The sequence below is a fragment of the Neolamprologus brichardi genome, chromosome 18 (genome assembly GCF_056152115.1).
Source record: "Neolamprologus brichardi isolate AB-2024 chromosome 18, ASM5615211v1, whole genome shotgun sequence".
In the NCBI taxonomy this organism is placed as follows: Eukaryota; Metazoa; Chordata; class Actinopteri; order Cichliformes; family Cichlidae; genus Neolamprologus; species Neolamprologus brichardi.
In genome coordinates, this window is record NC_142121.1 from 24,306,301 (window position 1) to 24,325,302 (window position 19,002).

A 19,002-nucleotide genomic window follows, 5' to 3' on the forward strand; every position below is an offset into this window, starting at 1 on the left:
CGAACATGGGGAGGTGGGACAGAGCTGTCTGAGACTGAGCCAGCCAATTATACTCTGACTAGACACATCACACTTACACGCCCGCCATACGCGTGGGAATGATCTGCGTTTGAAACTACTCACACTGATGTCATCCTCGTGCATACAAGCATGTAGTCTGGTTTTAAGCCTTCATCGTACGAATTCAAAAAGCATTATTTAAACTGTGAAAGATCTGCAAATCATCCAAAATATAAAGTTTAGCCTAAGCCACAGTTGAAGCACACTGTTTATTGTGTTCTATTCGTATACACTGTATCCAACAATAAGTTGATTGGATGTGGGAATAATAATATTAATAATATGAAGAAAAAGTCTTTTTCCTTCGAAAATGTCTAAACTATTGTAGACTGAAAATGCAAGCTGTGAAAGTATAGAAGAGAAGAAAGGTTTAAATGAAAGCGTGTTTCTGATAAATGTGAACATAAACTTCTGTTTTAGTAAATCTGCCCTTCAGAAATGTTTGATATCCACTGACACGTCACTGTTACACAATCACAATTTCTGCACCAACATTTCTGTCTCATTTAGATTTCCTCAGATTGTGTTTCTGTAGATTACTATTTTTTTCATATATATAAATATAAACTGCCCCCAAAGATAACAAAAATATACATTTTAACTCATAATCTGATAAACTGATGCTTCTCTTTGTATTTTTTTATTGTTAGTTGGGGGGGGTGGGGGGTGGGGGGTAGTAATGTTGATGCTGATCTGTGATCACGTGTAGACGCTGAATCATTTCTTTTTCATTTGTGAATTTCAGTTAAATGTTGATGCTACCTGGGGGGTTTTTTTTTTTTACACTTTTGTTTTTTACCACACTTATAGTCTAATAAAATACACCAGCTGTTAGGCTTTAGAGATTTTGATAAGCCATTTGATGACTATTTTTTCCATTTGGGCTCACTCAGATCACTGAACCTGAAAGTTTCTCAACAGAAAATGGAGTGTATAAAAAATAAAAATGAAAAAAAAATAGTAAATCTTCAAACTGAGATATTTTTAAAGGACACTTACATCATTATAATTATTGAAAGTAAGTTGTATTCCTTTTTTGTTTGTTTTGTTTAACTGCAGGATATTTGGAGATTGAGTTTGTGTGCTTTTTGTTTATTTATTAAAGCTTTTGGTGAAAGTAAAGCCAGCAGAAGCCCCGTTGGTGTGTTTCAGAGTGTAGCCCACAACCTCTCAGTGGGCCTATCCGTCTATCTGCTGCTGCATTTGAATACAAGGTGACGAACTCTCCCACGGCGAGCAGTGCGCGCCTTTTTGGAATTAGCCACGCGGCACGCCTCGCATAGTAATGGTGGCTCGCGCTTTGAGCTTGAACTTGACCGCAGGAATGCGGCTCGTGGGAACGCAGGCTCGAGGGTGCCCTCCTCTATTCATGGCGCGCAGGTCGGTGTCAGCGCTGATTATCATAAAACCCAGCCTGCTTCAAATTAAGGCACGAGGGCTCAGGCTGGCGGTCCCTCTTTCACGCCAGGCAGAGGAGGAATTAACAGGTCTCTGCAGGAGCCTGCTGAGGTAAGAACTTTATTACTGGTTTATACACACGTTTACACAGCCTGCGCTAAGCCTTTACATCCACGGCTCTCTCGTATTAATGAAAACTGCGACAGAGGCCGGAGTATATTTTCACTGCGAGCAGTTTTAACGCATTTGAAGCTAAATTTAGACTTCTTTAACGTCCTACATAAACTGCTGTAAGTGGCGCATATTTCCGCTGCTTGCGGGCTTGCGGAAGATGGGCAACTTTTTAGCCCCCTGTAAAAGTGTGATTGTGTCTCAGCTTTGTTTAAACGTTATTAATAGCTTGACTGCGTTTTCGAGAGAAGATATGAAAGAAGCTTGGACTGTTAAAATAAACAAATATGAACTATTTTTCTCTAATAGCTTTTTTTATCATGTGAATAAACTGTCTCTGACATATTCATATGATAAAGGTCTCTTTAGTTATTAAACAGGATCTTTAATAACTGTAGTTTCCTATTGGCTGGTCTTCTTATGGAAAAAGGCGTATTTACAGCACAACTGACAATACATTGATTTTTATATTTAAAGGAGTTTTAATCTATTTTCTTAATGTATTACGTCATATTGTCATTTCACAACGAATAATTGATTGATTTGTGTGTTATAGATTATATTGTTTTAATTTATTTAAAATGCATTTCATTTACTTTTGCCCTTTTTTTTTTTACTTAATTTGCAATAATGGATTTGATGTCTTGTGTCTGAAAGCACATCTTAACCTCAAAATGCACTAATAACACTGCTGTTTTGTTATCATTGCATTTTATTGTTCTATAATCCACTCCCTAACAAATGCACAAATAGGACATTATATTAAAAAAAAGACACAAAAAGAAAAAAAAAAAAACATTTGCTGATTTTTTCTAAATAAGGTTTATCTATTAAATTCAAACATGAAATCTTCCCCTACAGGGCCTGCTGCATCACTGAGTTGAGTCTTTTGATGGGTACTTGGTTCAGTCTAATATGAGGCCTGTGAGCAATAGCATGCAACACTAACACCAACACAGCTCACACAGGCTTTACAGAAGAGGCATAAACCCAAATAACACAAAGAAATGAAACTTTTTTTAATGTATTCGCACCATCAATCATTGCTGTTTGTATTCAGACATTAAATTCAAAACGCAACAAAGTGGAAAACATGTAATCTACAAAAATACCATTGAGATAATAATTCTTATTATTTATTTAATGAAATTCATATGCTATTATGGTTAATTGCAGTTTAAAATAAATCCTGTACTGACCTCACAAAAAATGAAAATGCATAAGAAATAAATAATTTCTGCGTGTTTTACTTCAAAGTTACAGCCATAACATACAAATCAAAAACTATTTTAGAATCTGTGGATCTGCTCTGAATAATTCTGCATCTTCATAAATGTGCAGAAAACTTTAAGAGTTTTGTAAAAAATTAGTTCAGGATTTTGGTGTAAACAAACATGGAGAGGTACACATGTCGCACACTGAGAGACACTCTTTGATTTTGTACTAAAAAAAATTTAATTATTGCTCTGTTAAATAACATTATCAGAAACAAAGTGTATAACAAGGTGTAATAGCAAAGCAAGAACAGCACACATGCATGGTGGCCATTTATACCAGAAACACATGCCACTGAGCCCAAACATGTTTTTTAACACAACTAAACAATTCAAACACACGTAATTAAAATCATTTAGAGACTTTTTATGAATTCATGTGCGAACTGACAAAAATACTGTTAATTTTTAACTACACACTTTATACCCACAACACTTTATGTGGGTGTTATGTCAAATTAGTTTAATGTGTTTTTGTTGTTTGCTTTTGGGGGGCAGGGGGTTGTTTTTTGTTTTTTCATTGCCTAATCTCAAAATATGGCATAAAGGAAAGCTTCCATGCATGTTGGCACTGATGGCCCAACATTCAGTAACAAATGTTGATCTTTAGAAGCTGACAGGTGAATGTTGGCATTTATCTTTAATAAATGTGAACTTCAGTGATGATAGCTTCAAAATTTAAAAAGAACTGCTGAAGCAGTTTCAGTTCAATAATCTGAAATAGTTTACATCATTGAATTCAAACACACACTGTTTTCTGTAAATAATCCCATAAAGAATCAATATAAATATTTACACTTACTATATAACTGTATGACGAATAAAAGAGAAATAAATACATATTAACAATAAAAATAATAATAATAATAATAACAATAATAACAATAGTAGTAGTAGAAGAAGTGGAACATTTACAGTGTGAGACACTTTAACCCTTTAACTTTAACTTAGCATTTCAACATTTTTCACTTTGACTTTCATCACGTTTACTTATCTGAAAAGGTAAAATTAAGATTATTAAGCATTCTTTAATGCTACTATATGAAATTACATCTAGTAAAATTATTTGTTGTAACTCCAGTTTACAAAGGAAATATTATGCAAGGAGAGTTTTTAGCTGTATTTTTTATTTCCTACAAGCGTTGTTTTCACCACGTCAGCAGTCTGCAACTTTTTCTACAATTAAATATTCATTTTTTAAAATTCAAAATGTAGATTATTAGCAATTAAATTCAATCAGAATATATTTTTGTCTTCTTTTCATTTGAATATGTAGGTTCAGTCTTCAGCTAAAAAAAACAAGCTTTATTTTTCTCTCTTGCTTTCCCTTTTATTTATTTCTATGTTTCAAGAAGCGCACACGGACATGCTTCACACATTCGATCAATATTCTAATAAAACCCAACAAAAACTGTTCGTGGACTGTGGACACATTTTCACGAGGCGATCGTCTCGTTTCTCGCCAAAGTGTGTCGCTGTTTCGTCCTGCAGTCTTTGCGTTTTCACTTTAAGCTGCTTTACTGTACACAGGTGCCTTCTAAACACGAGCCTGCAGCATGTCGTTCGCATTTTAAGATCCAGAAGGTTAAAATTCACAAGCTACAGTCAGTTAGAGTTGGTGAGCAGCAGCTAATAAAAATTCATTATTCCAAAGGAGAGCGCATCCGTGGCTGTTATAGCTCCATCATAAACAGGCTGGAAACACCTGAATACCCAGAATGCATTTTTGTAAAGATTAACTACATCATACAGTGCTTTGGATTTATTTTCCTGCTTTAACCTTATCGCTGGATACAATCTGTTTCAGTCATTTACCACTATAAAACAAAGAGACAACAATGGTCCTTTATGTTTTTAAGAGGTTTTGCATAACCATCCACTCTTTCACGGTATAATATTGTAAATGCACATTATGGAGAGACTAAAATTTAGATTTTAGACTCAGCCCAGTCACCTTTTTCAGGCGTATACAACAAAAATCTAACCGTTAGAACAAGGAGAGGGAAAACACACACAAATATATATATATATATATATATATATATATATATATATATATATATATATATATATATATATATATATATATATATAGATAGATAGATAGATAGATATATCATCTATGCAGGAAAATACGTTCAGCCCAGCTTCTAAACCGGTGGTTGTTTAGCCACACTGATGTGTACCGATGCTTTACATCACCCTGCTTATTCAAAACATCCTCATCATCACACTTTTAATTGTAGTTATTTTCTGGATGTGATCCTGATTTCTATTTCAAGATAAATCAATCAGTAACCTGATTTGGAGCGCTTTTATTTTCTCGTTTATTCCCCCCCACCAATAATAAATTAATATATAGATATATATTATAGGCCTCTGTTTGACAAATTTGATAGGCTCTGGGCCGGCTGTATTCCCTCCTCCTCCTCTTCCTCATTATCACCCTCCCTCCTTTCGCCTCTCTCGCTGTCTGCAGCCGCAGCTCTTACTCTCGTGTCTGACCCGCGTTATCCGGTAAGATAGGATTTTTTTTTCTGCATAACATGTCAGGAAGTCATCCGTTTATGTAGCAGCTAAAAGACATAAGATTTGCAGGAGGAGAGCAGTTTGTAGTTATGGTGCTGGCAGAAAGTGGGCGATATATTTATACATGTATGTATGTAAATGTGGAGCCCAGATTATTTGAATGAGTGCATTTCTGCGGCGAATTATTGCTCCCGAAAAGGTTTTTTCTTTTCTTTTTTTTTAAATGCAGACGATCTATGTGGATGTAAGTGTTGGATTGCGTTCAAGTGATTTGTAAGTAGCCTTTTATATTTTGACAGTGATGCAGGTGCAGCGTGGTGGACGTTATTTTGTGTTTCACTGGAAATGTCTTTAATTCTCCTCTTCAGTGTGTTGCTTTCACTTCCACAAGAAAAATACATATCTCTGTGTGTGTGTGTGTGTGTGTGTGTGTGTGTGTGTGTGTGTGTGTGTGTGTGTGTGTGTGTGTGTGTGTGTGTGTGTTACCAGATATTTTTTATTTCAAAAGCACCGAGTTACATATTATTCTATTTTTCTCTTTATCCGCCTAAAATATATTTTTGCTTAATTATCTAAATATATAAGAGAACCGTGATTGAGATTTTATATTAGCATCAACTGACTTATATAGTGCAAAAATACTAATAATGCACAATAAGGCCTCCCGATCACCTAATATTTACTGTAAATTAATCTTTAAAGATTGGACATTTTGCTCCCATCGTGCAGGGATGAACCTCAGCTCGCTCGCTTCAAAGTTAACGCAAACTCCGGAATATTTAATGAGGGTCTCCGCTGCCATGTGCTCATGTAAGAAGTATTCATGTGGTAGTAGGGAGGGAGGAGGAGGTTGGGGAGGAGGTGGAGGCCCCAGGCAGCGCTGCAGTGCAGAGTTCAGCAGGGAGATATTGTTGTGAGCCTGGGAAAGTGTAGCGGGGCTGACGCCAGACTCTGTTGTGCGGGGTTGGAGGGAGAGGGGGAGACTTGGAGGATCCCAGACCTGATTGTCATGTAAATTTCTCTCCGGCACGTTGTTGAACTTGATGTTGACTTCTTTTTCTCTCTTTTTTTTCTTTCTTTTTTTTTCTTTTTTGAGATGGGAGGTGGGGGGCGGGGGGAGTGGGGGCAAATTTTCCCTGTCACTTGTTTGTGGGAAAATCTTTCCAGGCACACACACACACACACACACACCTTTCAACATATTGTTCAAATGTTCAGAGCAGGAATTGTGACCGTGGGTGACGTTTGTGAACATTAAAACTAGAATGTAAAAAAATGTTTCTTTTTAACCAAAAACATTTTAAATTATTTGGCAGCTGTTTTAAGTAGATCCGTCACCATAAAAAGGTTTTGATACTATTATTATTATTATTTATTTAACCGTGGAAAACAAACAGGTGATATCAAGACCTACATATTCTGATATTTTTCTTATATTTTTAACAGTTTTTGACATTAGTGATTGTGTGATCGAGTGTGCTTCTTTCCAACACACACGCGTTATCTCATATTTTTCTTTATGGGTGCCAGAAGTGGAGGTTACATATTTTACAAGCAGGTGCAAGCGATGTTGGGAAGCACGTGTCCTCCAGGACTTGGTCACGCATGCTCAGGTGCAATGATGACCGTGCAATGAAAATGAAAATCTAGCTCATGCTAATGTTGAAAGAATATTTGTAAATGTGCTTTGTATGCAGGCTTTCTCGTGTTTTGATTTTTGTTTTTAACCGCGCCAATGCACTATGTGCTGCACAAGCTCGGATGCATTATAACGGAGGCCACGATTAGATCTATTTATAAATGATGCAGAGTAGAATAGGATTCATACAGTAAAGTCCGACCTGTGCTGCAGCCTGACAGCAGAGCTGCACCTCCATGATACTAACAGATTGCCCATGCGCAATAATCAGATAGGCCTGTGTAACTGCTATCTGATGCAAGCTTCGTTTGAAAACCTGGACTGTAGCTCCCTGCTCTTTTATTGGTTTACACACACACACACACACACACACACACACACACACACACACACACACACACCCTTATATCCATGTCTTCAGAGGACATTACAATGACTTGCATTAACTTTTTAACTAGCCTCACCTACTACATGCGTAACCCTGACCTTCACTTTAACCTTAAAACACGGGTTCACCTTATTTGCGTCATGGGGACTTGATTTTTGTCCTATAAGAACGACAAGTCTTTATGATTTGGGTCCCCACAACACAAGCAATGCATGTCTCTCTCTCTCACACACACACACACACAGACAGACACACACACACAGACACACACTGGGGAGCTTTTTAAATATCCTTTCAAACTTTGGGTTATATTACAAGTTGCTATCCGGGTCTTGTCTCAGCCATTGGCTTCTTCTTTCAAAGGGCGTGATTCTTATCGTTCTCGCTATCTCATCTCCACAGCCCGGGTATCACTCACATCATAATACATCGCACTCGATAAGCCTGAATACTATCAGGATTTAGCTCGGCGTGAACCCTTTTTCTTTCTGCAGCCAGTACAAAAAAACCCCCAGAATTCCTCTGCTCGGTGCCTCAACAGCGAGCTTCTATAGTCTTGAAATAAAACAAGAGATTGTACTGTAACATTTTCTTAACTCTGTGGAGTCTCGTTTAAATCCTCTAACATGTTACTGTTGGTGTGCGCACTGACCGAACTGTGTCATAATAACGTAATAAAAATGTTTGCGCTCGTCATCAGGTCACATGATACAGTAACGAGACTGTAAGAAGACTAATTGGGTTTACTTCCCAATTGCAGCCATACAATAAAATGTATAATCACGTGTGTGGTGTGCTATTTAATGCGCACAGCCTAACTGGACACACAACTAGCATTTGGATTAACACCTTGCATCTCACTGACTGACATTCCCTGACACCAAATCACCGCAGTTGTGTTTTTGCGAGTTATCTTTTGTTCCTGACTGATTATATGAATGAACAGCTCAAATCAAGCTTTAAACCTTCCAGAATAGTCGTAAGGAGTAAATGAATTTAGGAAGTTTGTGCTCCCATTACGCTCCCCGAACCGAATTATAAAGCTCAAAAGAAAAGGGGAGGGCGGGGAGCAGTCCTCTCCCTTTCTCCCTTTTTTCTCCACACATTAAATTATGAATACAGGGAAGTTTTAAACATCTATAATTGAGTTCTCAAAAATACAGCCTGTGAAAGGTCAGGTTTGACCCATGCAGCTCAATCTGCATCTTGCTCTTAGAAATAATTGATGCGTTCGTCTCTCTATTTTACGCCCATGGATAATGAGTATAATTGGAGGAATCAGCTCCTGATTGACACGCACCAGCATTCATTTCTAATTTGGCTTTAATAATTTCGGATTCGCGCCCTCTCTCCCTCTCTCTCTCTCTCTCTCTCTCTCCCTCTCTCGCTCTTTCTCTCTGAGGCGGAGTTTATCCCCTCTGCACACCGTGGGCTCTCCGCACTTGTCAGTCGCAGCCTGCACGTGTGAGGGAGAGGACATCGTGTCGGTCCTTTGCAAAATCCACAAAGAGACAGGGAGAGGAGGAGGGTGGACACTCTGTAGTCTCGAGTATCCGAGCTTTTGCGCTATTTCCTCTCGGATGCGATTAAACCTAGACGCACAGGTGAATTAAAACCCCAGGGTGGAATTTGAAATATTTGGAGGATATGGACTGGTGGAGTGGAGTTAGCCTGATGTGCAAGTAAGTAGGATGCTGTCTTTGTGACTGGTGTAACTGATTATAACTTGAGGTGCCGTGTGTGTTTGCGTTTTTAACTTGCTTCTGTGTGCCTTCATCTATCGCACTGATTCTGACACTGTGAGCGTGTTTGCAGAAATATAAACTGAAGCTGTGACACTACAATAGAAAACCGTTTGTTAAGGTTTACGTTAAAGGGCCCATGCGTGTGACAGTGTGCACAACAAAGGTGCTCAAACTCATTAAAAAAATACATTGCTTGGTAAATGGGAGTGGATGAAGAAATAAGCTGTGTGCATATCACTGCTGCACGGACTTAAGATGCTGTGCGAAACAAAACGCTGGTTGAGCATCTAACCAACTTGTGATACTTGACTGTGGGCATAGTTAAGGTTAAAGATCTATCAGGCCTACAGCCTGCTAAGCTGTCAGTCACCGTATGTGTGTAGAAGTGAGCGTTTGTGTTAAAGTCGTGTTTTAACCGTGTTTCTCCTCTAAATCCTAATAAATAAATTTATGAATATTCCTGATATGTTGAGCATCTTCCTTTCTCTCTCTCTCTCACTCAGAGTGTGAGTGTGTGTGAGGATCTCTCAGTCCAATGAGACCACAAGCAGGCTCTCTCTCTCTCTCTCTCTCTCTCTCTCTCTCTCTCTCTGCCCCCCCTCTCTCTCTTTCTGCCCTCTGTTTTCTCCCGTGTGTGTCGGAGAGGCGGCCCCTTTAAGAGACGACGGGTTAGTTTGTGTCTTTGGTTATCTAGCTGTATGAGTTTTAATTTCATAAAGCTAGAGAACCGAAAGTACGAACTGACGCCGAGCACTTCGGAGCCGCGGGGTCCTCTCGCTCGGCATGGAGGAGGAGGAGGAGGAGGAAACGATGCCGGGGCGGGCAACAGCAGGAGGAAGCGGGAGGGACGGATGCTGAGGGAGGCTGACCGCCGCGGCTGCCGCCGCTGAGGAGGAGTGGTGGAAGGGGCGGGTGGAAAACAGCACCTGCGTGATTGTAGCTGTGGCAGTCCACCTCTTGTGCAGAGCTGCTGGCTCTCTGGAGCTTGCGAGGGCGTGAATGTTGCTTCTGTATTTTTTTTAGGGGGGGTCGTGGCGTGGGTATCGCGGTGATGCAGGGGCCTGTTGGGCATCAATATATCAGCGTTTCGTTCAACTTTGGGGCACGAGGGAGACACGCATGTGGAGAAGTCGTTCTCCAAATCCACACCGCATGCTAGTGTGTAGTTGTCACAACTGTGTGGGTGTTAAAACAGTAATATCTTGAGGGGTGAGACAGAAATAGTTAAAGGCTTCACATGATTGGCCAATCCAGAGCTCACGTGACGGTGTTGGCAGCACCAGCAGCATCAGATCGCTTTCTGAGATCTCACATGTTAGTTATGGCAATGTGTTGTAGGCCCAGAAGTTGCTGTAGCCTGCATTTCAAGGCATAATTACACAGTGTGAATTTATCCTGCAGAGCTGCATCCTGCAGACTCTCTGACTCCTCTAATACTCCAAGTGTATTTCCTGTATGAGCAGTGTAGCCTAAGTGATGTCCCCTGGCTGTAATTAACTTGACATTAGGAGTGTGATGTATAATTGGATGTACATGCACACCACTCGGTGTGCAAGATGAAGCCCAGCTACTGGAGTACTTGGGAGAAAGTGCAGGACTGAACTGCTGTGTGCTACCTGCTATCGGTGTTTTTCCATCACATAACTGTGGGTTGTTTGGTTCTTTGCTACCCAACCAGAACCTGCAGGTGCAACACATCAACATCCCGCCGCATCAGTCATTCAGAGTAAAAGAGACTGGGCTGTACCCGGCCCTCTTCAGTGTATTTTGAACAGGCTTTCGACTCAAATCCAAGTTAGACGAGGCAGATATGTTTGAATCTGTGTTTCACAGGGTGGATTATTTTTGTGTTCGCCTGTTAGATAAGAACTAAATAGGACATCGGCTCAGAGTTTGATCTATTCTTAGAGCAGAATCAGCGAGCCTCAGAGATGACTGAATATCCCTGAAGTCCCTGCATGCTCTATTTAGACCATGACTGACAATATTTGATGTGCGCCGTTAGACAAGCCAGCTCAAATGGTATGTGTGTGTGTGTGTGCGTGTGTGTGTGTGTCCATGTTTGTGCATCTGGGTTGTTGACATTTGCCTGGTTGAGGAGATATACACGATTTGACCTCCATGTTCTCCATTTATGCCCAAAAAAGGGATTAATATGTCATATGAGTCTTTCTGTGATGTTCTTTAAAAATTTCTAACCCACTCTCCTGTTATTTTATGTGCTATTTTTTATGTCTCATTCTGCATTTCCGTAGCTTAGCAACTGTGATGCAGTGCTGATAAAACATCATGCATAGCTTTGCTTTGTGGTATAGTTCCTTCACTAGAAATACTTTGTGTAGCTTGTCCATGACATCTTACATTTATAGTTTACAGTATGCGCAGCACAAAATTGATTTAACCTTGCAACAAGGCAAAATAACGTAAAGTGCACAGAGGAAAAATACAAGGAAGTAAACAAGTTTTAGAGATTGATCTTAGCTGTATGGTTAACAAACACAATGCATTCCTTTCTTCTCCTGCCTCGTGTTTTCATCCACTGCCTCTAAATCACTGCTAACTGATTTTCCTTTCTTTTATCTTTGAAGAAAAATGCCGGGAATTTCAGCCCCTTATTTATCACCTCACAACGAAGTCAAGCTGCCACCAGACAAGATGAGGAGCAGCAATCAGCCTGCAGGTGAATACACAAAATAGGAAGACGTGCATGATGAACGCCGACGTTGTTTGCTTCCATATCGGTAACAACCCATGACGGTGTTGCCAAGCGCAGAAGCAAGCGTGCATCTTTTTGTCTTATGCAGCTTGGGTAGCTTTAAGAGTGAATCCAAGAGGTCAAACCAGAAGATGCTGGAGGCTTTCAGAAAGTTTTGCATCTAGATTCATCAGCCAGCGATGGAGCTTTGCTGGTGGTTGATTGTTGTCCATATTTTGTTGAGCTGTGTGACCATAGTGGGCTGTGTGTGGGTGTGAAAAAGCCAGAAAGAGACACAGACTAAGCCTGAATTTTGAAATACTTAAAAAATATATATATATTATTTTTATTATTTAGTATCAAATGTGATTTTTTTAAGTGCGTTGCTCTGCTTTAATTCTCATAAACCCTTTCAAAGCAAAAGGAGCATTAGGAGACACATTTACTGCCATTTTTATTTTGTGTAAATGTCAGTTTTATACCTTTCACATATATGCAGGAATATGCATACAGGTTGTAACAGCCGTAGACTGTGGCCTGCAGCTATGAGAGAGTGCAAATGGCCCGATCTAAGCGAGTGAAGTAGGACCTCCATGTTGAATCCCATCATTTCTTTTCTTCCTTTGAAGTATTAACATTTTTTACGTCGTATATCACCCCCTCCTCCCCCCTTTCCCCTCCATCATTCTCACACTTACACACACACGCATGCACGCACTCACAACTCTCTTTTCATTCTCATACATTCAGCGTTTTATCCCTTTAAACACTATGATCCTATTTGTCAGGTGGAGTGTGTGGTAGGTGCAGGGGAGGTTGCCGTGTAATCTTTGCTGCGGTTCTTTATCCCGTTAGGAGAGCGGAGGCGTAGGGCTCACCCAAGGTTTGGACCTGCTCATGTGGAAAGAGTGTTTGGGTGGCTCTGTCCTTTTTGCCCCTAATGCCTTGATGAGCCACCCTCCCCTTCATCCAAAAATCTCTGATTGCTGGGAGCAAAGCATAGATCAGCATAAAGCTATAGCATACGCATAATTTGGTTTTAGCAGCAGCATTAAGTGAAAACTGTAGAGTGACTCATAAGGTTAAAGATTATTGAAAAAATAGATAATTTTAAGGCTGCTGAGAAACATAACCAAAAAAAATGATATAATTGCAGTTATTGGAGCAAGATGGAAACAGAAACATTCCTGGCTTTAAGGCCGTCAGAGCGTTCCCTCCAATTCCCTCTTAAATAGTCGAGAATAAGGAATTAAACGGTAAGTACATATTGTTAGCAAGGTCAAATCTTCGTGGTTCCACAACCTTGAAGCTCAATGGAAAGCTCAGTTATTCAAATTTAGGATGGAGTTCTTTGAATCGCCCAGATTTTCCCAAGCTTTACATTAGCATACGCAAGGAGCGGCCTGTGCTGCTGTTTTCTAAAGTGGATGTAAATTATAACCTCAGTATTATACAGGCTGATAGGAGATAAATCTCTGCAGTAATGCATTGCAGTGAATGGTGAATGGGGGTGGGGGGGGTGGTATTGTACAGGGTCTGAAGTGTGTGTGTGTGTGTGTGTGTGTGTGTGTGTGTGTGTGTGTGTGTGTGTGTGTGTAGTACTGTACAATAGCCCGTGGCAGATGGAACACAGACAAGCACTTGCTAATAGTCATGCTAAACTCTCTTTTCACTGGCTTTAGTTTCTACAGATTTTTCCATAATTTCTGAGACAAATTAGAAATTTTAAGTCAGAAGCAAAAACAAAAGCAAAAAAGAAAAGAAAAAAAGAAAGAAAGGGAAAAAATATGCGTTTCAATATTGGCGAAAGAATTTTGAAAGTGTGCGCACATCGTTTTAAAACAAATATTAACACAGGGAGATTACTAAGTCGAAATTTGCACTTGTGCGGTCCAAAAGGCTGAGAGGCTTCAGGCCTCGCGAGCAGAGTGGAGATCTCTTTGGAATCCCTATGCAAACTAGGGCTTGAATAATGAGATGTATTTATGAAGGGCTGGGAAGGGGGTCCTGCTTTTGAAAGCCAGTAGGCTGGAGCCTGAATGGGATAGAAGGAGGAGAAGGGTTGGTGTGTGTGTGTGTGTGTGTTGGGGGGGATCTTGAACAAGGGGGAACCAGGGTGTGTATGTGTGTGTGTGTGTGTGAAGGGGGGTACAGGGGGCCCCCAGCAGCCCAGGCCTCAGCCAGGCAGCTGTGAAAAGGGGTCCCGTCTTTTTCCCACGCCCAGCAAGACGCGAAACACTGCCGCAGCTCGCTAGGGTCAAGTCCCATCGCTAATATATACACACATACATGCACACGCATGCACACACACATACAGCAGAGAGCTTGTTAATTTGTAAAAGTTGTGCAAATTAACAAGCTGTCTGGGAAGCTCTGCGACACGGGGACACCTGCTATTCTCCCAGAATGCTTTGCACTCCCATCAAGGGGCCACTGGGCCTTGATGAGAGAACAATTAGGTCATAACTTCAACTTGAACTTAAAATTCTGCTGAGCATTGAGAGGAGCCTGGATTTCTTTCCCCTCATACTCACATTGTGATCTTGTTTGATCGAGTAGTTTAATTCTAATATTTTTAAAAAAGCTCTTTTTTTTTTAATTTACTATGATGGAAAGCTCTGATAGAGGTCTTGTGCAGCTTCTGATATGTCCACTCACACGGGCTCCAGAGACAAACTTGATCTGAGACCTTAACTGTCAACTTGGCATTGTCTGCACACACACACGCACAAAGAGAGAGATGCTTCAGAGAAACAAAAGGAAAAAAAAGCACAAATGGGGAAAAGTTTACAGAGAGATGAAGCAGCTTTTGAGGATCATTTTAGAGCTTAACCTCAATGCGACGTTTTGTCCCTCCTTAAATACAAAATGTTATCTGATGAATAACAGATAAATAATTATAATCAGAAAAAGGAATGGAAATAATTCCCTTTAATTCAGGTGATCATCTGGTGCCTCTTTACCCCACATTTTGTGTTACATGTGTTCCAGTTAGTTTGATCATGAGTTCATGTAAAGCTCTCTGAAATGCCGTCCGTGGCAGCGGCTGCTCTTTTTACCTCCTTCCCGATGAAGCTAGGGTCCCACCCATGGCTTCTTTCTATCTCTCTCTCCAGATACTGGCACACCAATCAAAATGGTGCAGCACTCACTTCCCTCCCCGTTCGTCTCCGTCGCTGCTTCTGAGCAGTGTCACACTAATTCGGTTCCCCCTGCTTGCACGGGCTCCTCACTTTAATTCCACGCCACGAAAAAACATGCCCACCATCTCCGCAAATAAATTACCATGCATCCTCTCTCCCTCTCTCTCCTTCGCCCCTTTTTTCCTTTTTCATCCCAACTGTCCCTCCCTCCTCTATCTCGTCCTCCCCTCCTCATTATCATGTTCCCTCCTATTCAGATGAGTTTCAAATAGAGAGGGGGACCCTTCTAATTAGCTCTGTAAAGATGCTTTGTCGTGGTCAGTGTGGCCACCAGTGTGTGCATTGAGAGAGGATGTGTGACAGCTAGTGTAAGCATTGAGAAAGTGTGTATGGGCCCTTAATGAGGTTTGTTAGCTGAGTGTGTATCCTGCTGTTTGAATACATCCTCAGCAGCCTTTGAAGGAAGGGAAGAGATGAAGACAGCAAAGGAGGAGAGAGAGGGAGAGAGAGAGAGGAGTCTGTCAGCCTGGCAGGTTGCAGGATGCAAATGATGCATTTGTGCCCGGCGTGGTTTCCATTTGAACAGCAAATGAGATGAGAATAATGTTGTATGTGCGTGCTGTACATGAAAACTGCAGGAAATATGCGGGGTCATCATGCTCATCAGACGTTCGGAGGATTTCCTGTGCTTTCAAATTTTGCGATGAAAAAAAAAAAAACCCTTTGGGGATTTTTAACAAATATATATTTATATAAGACACTAAAGCGAGCAGAGAATCCAAAAGCAAGCAAATGTTTGCTGGAAATTAATCTACCAGTTCAGCATGATTGTAGCCCCAAGAAAGTCGGCTGTAAACAGTTACTGGATGAATGTGAGGCAGGTGCAGAGAGGGACTGATTCAGGTCATCGTTTGCGTCAAAGGGCAAGAAAAAGCCTGCAAGCTAGTTCCATAAAGAGGAGAGGGCATTATTGTTGCAGAGCATTAGTCTTTTTGTGGTGAAGTCAGAAAGAAACAACGACGGAAGGCTCAGTCTACGTAATGATTCAATTAACTGGTGATCAACTAAAAAATTGTGGAAATAAAAAAAATATATATATACACATATACATACATATACATATATATGCAGAGTGAAGGTAGTGGCTGTGGTGGCAGAGTGGGGGAGATTAGAAATGGCTGGAAACAGACGAGAGCTGAAGGTGGAGGGTAGACGGCAGAGAGAGGAAAAAATAGGTTAGGAAATGAGGGATTGTATGGAGCCAAAGAGCCGACCTGCTGGGCCTGCCTGCTGCCTCAGAGATTGTAAACTGTCACTCAGGATGCAGACAGACAAGCAAGACAGACATCATTTGCCCATTTTACCCTCGAATACTGAAACTGTCATCCAAGCAGCCCGCCTGCCCCTTCCTTTCTGTTTTTTTTTTTGTCATCCCTCCCTCCATTTGCAGTCATTTTTGTTTCTGTACATACAGCTAAATGAACTGCCCGGTCTTTTTTCCCCCCTCTGTCAGAGTTCCTCCGATACTTCTCTTTCCTTGGGTCGCTTTCTCTGTTGATGAAATGAGTCAGCTCCCAGTATACTCTCCCCTCTCATTGTTGGATGGTTCGTTGCCTCTCCATAGGAGGTAGAGAGTGTTTGGGCTTTTTCCCCTGTTTTACCAGTTTAGCAGTGTAATCCTTTACACTGGCACAATGAGCTCTCACTCCAGCCATGGGATCCTATTAGGCTCCCAGAGAGACACAGGATCTCCATAAACATTTTCCAACTACTCCTCCACCCCCAGCCCCACTACCTCGTCACCACCTATACAGCCTGCTGGCCTTAAACACTGTCAAACTGATAGCTTCCTTTATACATTTTAAGCAGAAGTCGCCCCTTTGTTTTGCAGGAGATTTTTACCTGTCTGGAAAAAGGAAGGTAGAATAAAAGCTTTTACACCTACATTACCAACGGATTGTTAACGCTGTCAGCTTCACTCCCAAAACAGTGCTCCCTTACAACCATGCAGAGTGTATAACAAGCAACTCAGAACGAGCAAATGCTTGTTATACAGTCTTTGGATGACCACTAAAGATGTTTCAAAAATGCTGAAGTTGTTGGAGATGATGTGATTCCTGCTCTCTGCTGCAAATATGAAGCCATTAAAGTGCAGATAAATTCCCATGTCCTTCATTTCATGCACATACTGTACATCAAATTCATCTCTGAGTTTCACTGGAACAAACAAAAGCAGGCAAACAATTTCGTCCTTCAGATCCAATGAAAAAAAAGGGGGGGAAGTTGGATGTAGTTAAAATGCACCTGCATCAAAGATGATGCTGCTTTTATTACCAGTTGGTAAAATTTGTATGAAGAGTCTGACAGGGACACGGTGGAAGAAATGTGGAAATAAGGTCACCAGTCAAAAACAGACGAGGGGCGTTGCAGTTATATGTTAAATGTAAAGTGAAGTGTAAATTTTACTCAGTAATGTGTAAAAAAAAAAAAAACTGTTTGCTGGGTCAGTATGTATCACCAGAGCATGCCACTGAAAACCTGAATAATGAGGCAGAGGTCTGGGTTCAGTTCCACCCTGAATGCTTTCCTGTTTGTCAACCCTCTTGCTCTCTCTTACTTTCCTGTTTATTCTCTACTTTATTGTCCAATAGATGTTTAAAAAAAGGAAAGAAAATAAAAACATGAATAAGAGAAGCCCATAATAGGGAAACCATTAAAGTTTTTAGGAGTTGCGTTAGTTTTGTGGTACATTAATATGGATCCACCAAGCATATAATATAATATAATATAATATAATATAATATAATATAATATAATATAATATAATATAATATAATATAATATAATATAATATAGTCTGCAAATCCCCAAAATACAGCTTGCTATCCTGGCTTGGTACTGGCTATGTGTGGTTTGTTTAGTATGGCTCCATCTATTTCTTGAAAATGTCCCAAGCATATTTTTGACAGGTACCCAAAAAAATTGCATTATTTATATTTAAATAATATACTAAACAAACCCCATAACCACATATGTGTGATCAAAGACAGATCTGCTTCTTTCCAGGCTCTTCTTCACAGGGATTAACTAACAAGAAGAACATATGTTCTACATATTAACCGCTCCGAAGCAGAGGCTGAATCACGCTATTATTTGTCCTAATTAATTCTCCTACAAATGAAATACAGAACCAGGCATCCTTAGTAAATTGCACACTGCAAAATATCAGTTAGCACGTATATTTCTAATGTGGCATCTTTAATTCATGCTTTGAAAGTCGTTTCGTGGGATTCGGAATAAACCATCTGTTTGTAGTCTTTACTTTTCCCACATCATATTTCTGTAGATGCGCGAATAGCTTCTTATGTGCAAATAGCTTCTTCACAATGCTCACTAATAAAATTGACAACATGCGAGCGGGACGGAAAATAGATGGAACATCTGATGCTGACGTTGGTGACGTCTCGCTGTTTTGTTCCTCAAGTCCAAAGCCGTGGGTCGCAGGGCCTCCCCTCTGCTTCTCTGCCTCCCTCCTCATACACAAATATCCCTCAATCTCCTGTTTGTCTCTCTCCTCCTGCACCCCCCTCACCCTTCCTTCTCCTCCCATCTTGATAATGCAGCTCTTTTCTTTGTCACTGGGTGGAGGGCTGCCCTGAACCAACATTGTGCCCTATGCTGGCTGTAGTGGGGGGCCCTATTGTGTGTGAAGGAATGGCGAGTTAACACCCATGTCTGAACTCTCTCAATGGCTGCATTGTGTCTGAATCTTCCTCCGGCTCGCTGGGCTACTCCCGTTGCTCCTTCCATTATATGATGAAAACACGCACATTACTGCAAACTTAAATTCCCTAGCAAACTATCCCATGACTGGCTATAACTGTGTTAATCGTTTTCCAGGAGAACACACCGAGCTGAGTCTCTCTGTAGCCAAGTTTGATAGAAACTAGGGCCAGTGTG

At 40.6% G+C, this 19,002-nt stretch overlaps 1 protein-coding gene across 1 annotated transcript in view; it reads left to right on the forward strand.

Moving 5' to 3' along the window:
* Positions 1-1,345: 1,345 nt before the first annotated feature.
* The window catches only part of LOC148097749 (uncharacterized), a 28,722-nt gene continuing 11,065 nt past the window's right edge, over positions 1,346-19,002 (forward strand). Inside the window, exons 1-2 of the mRNA XM_087832231.1 lie at positions 1,346-1,569; positions 11,793-11,884. Of these exons, the coding sequence (XP_087688357.1) occupies positions 1,346-1,569; positions 11,793-11,884 (316 nt within the window). The remainder of the gene's footprint in view (positions 1,570-11,792; positions 11,885-19,002) is intronic.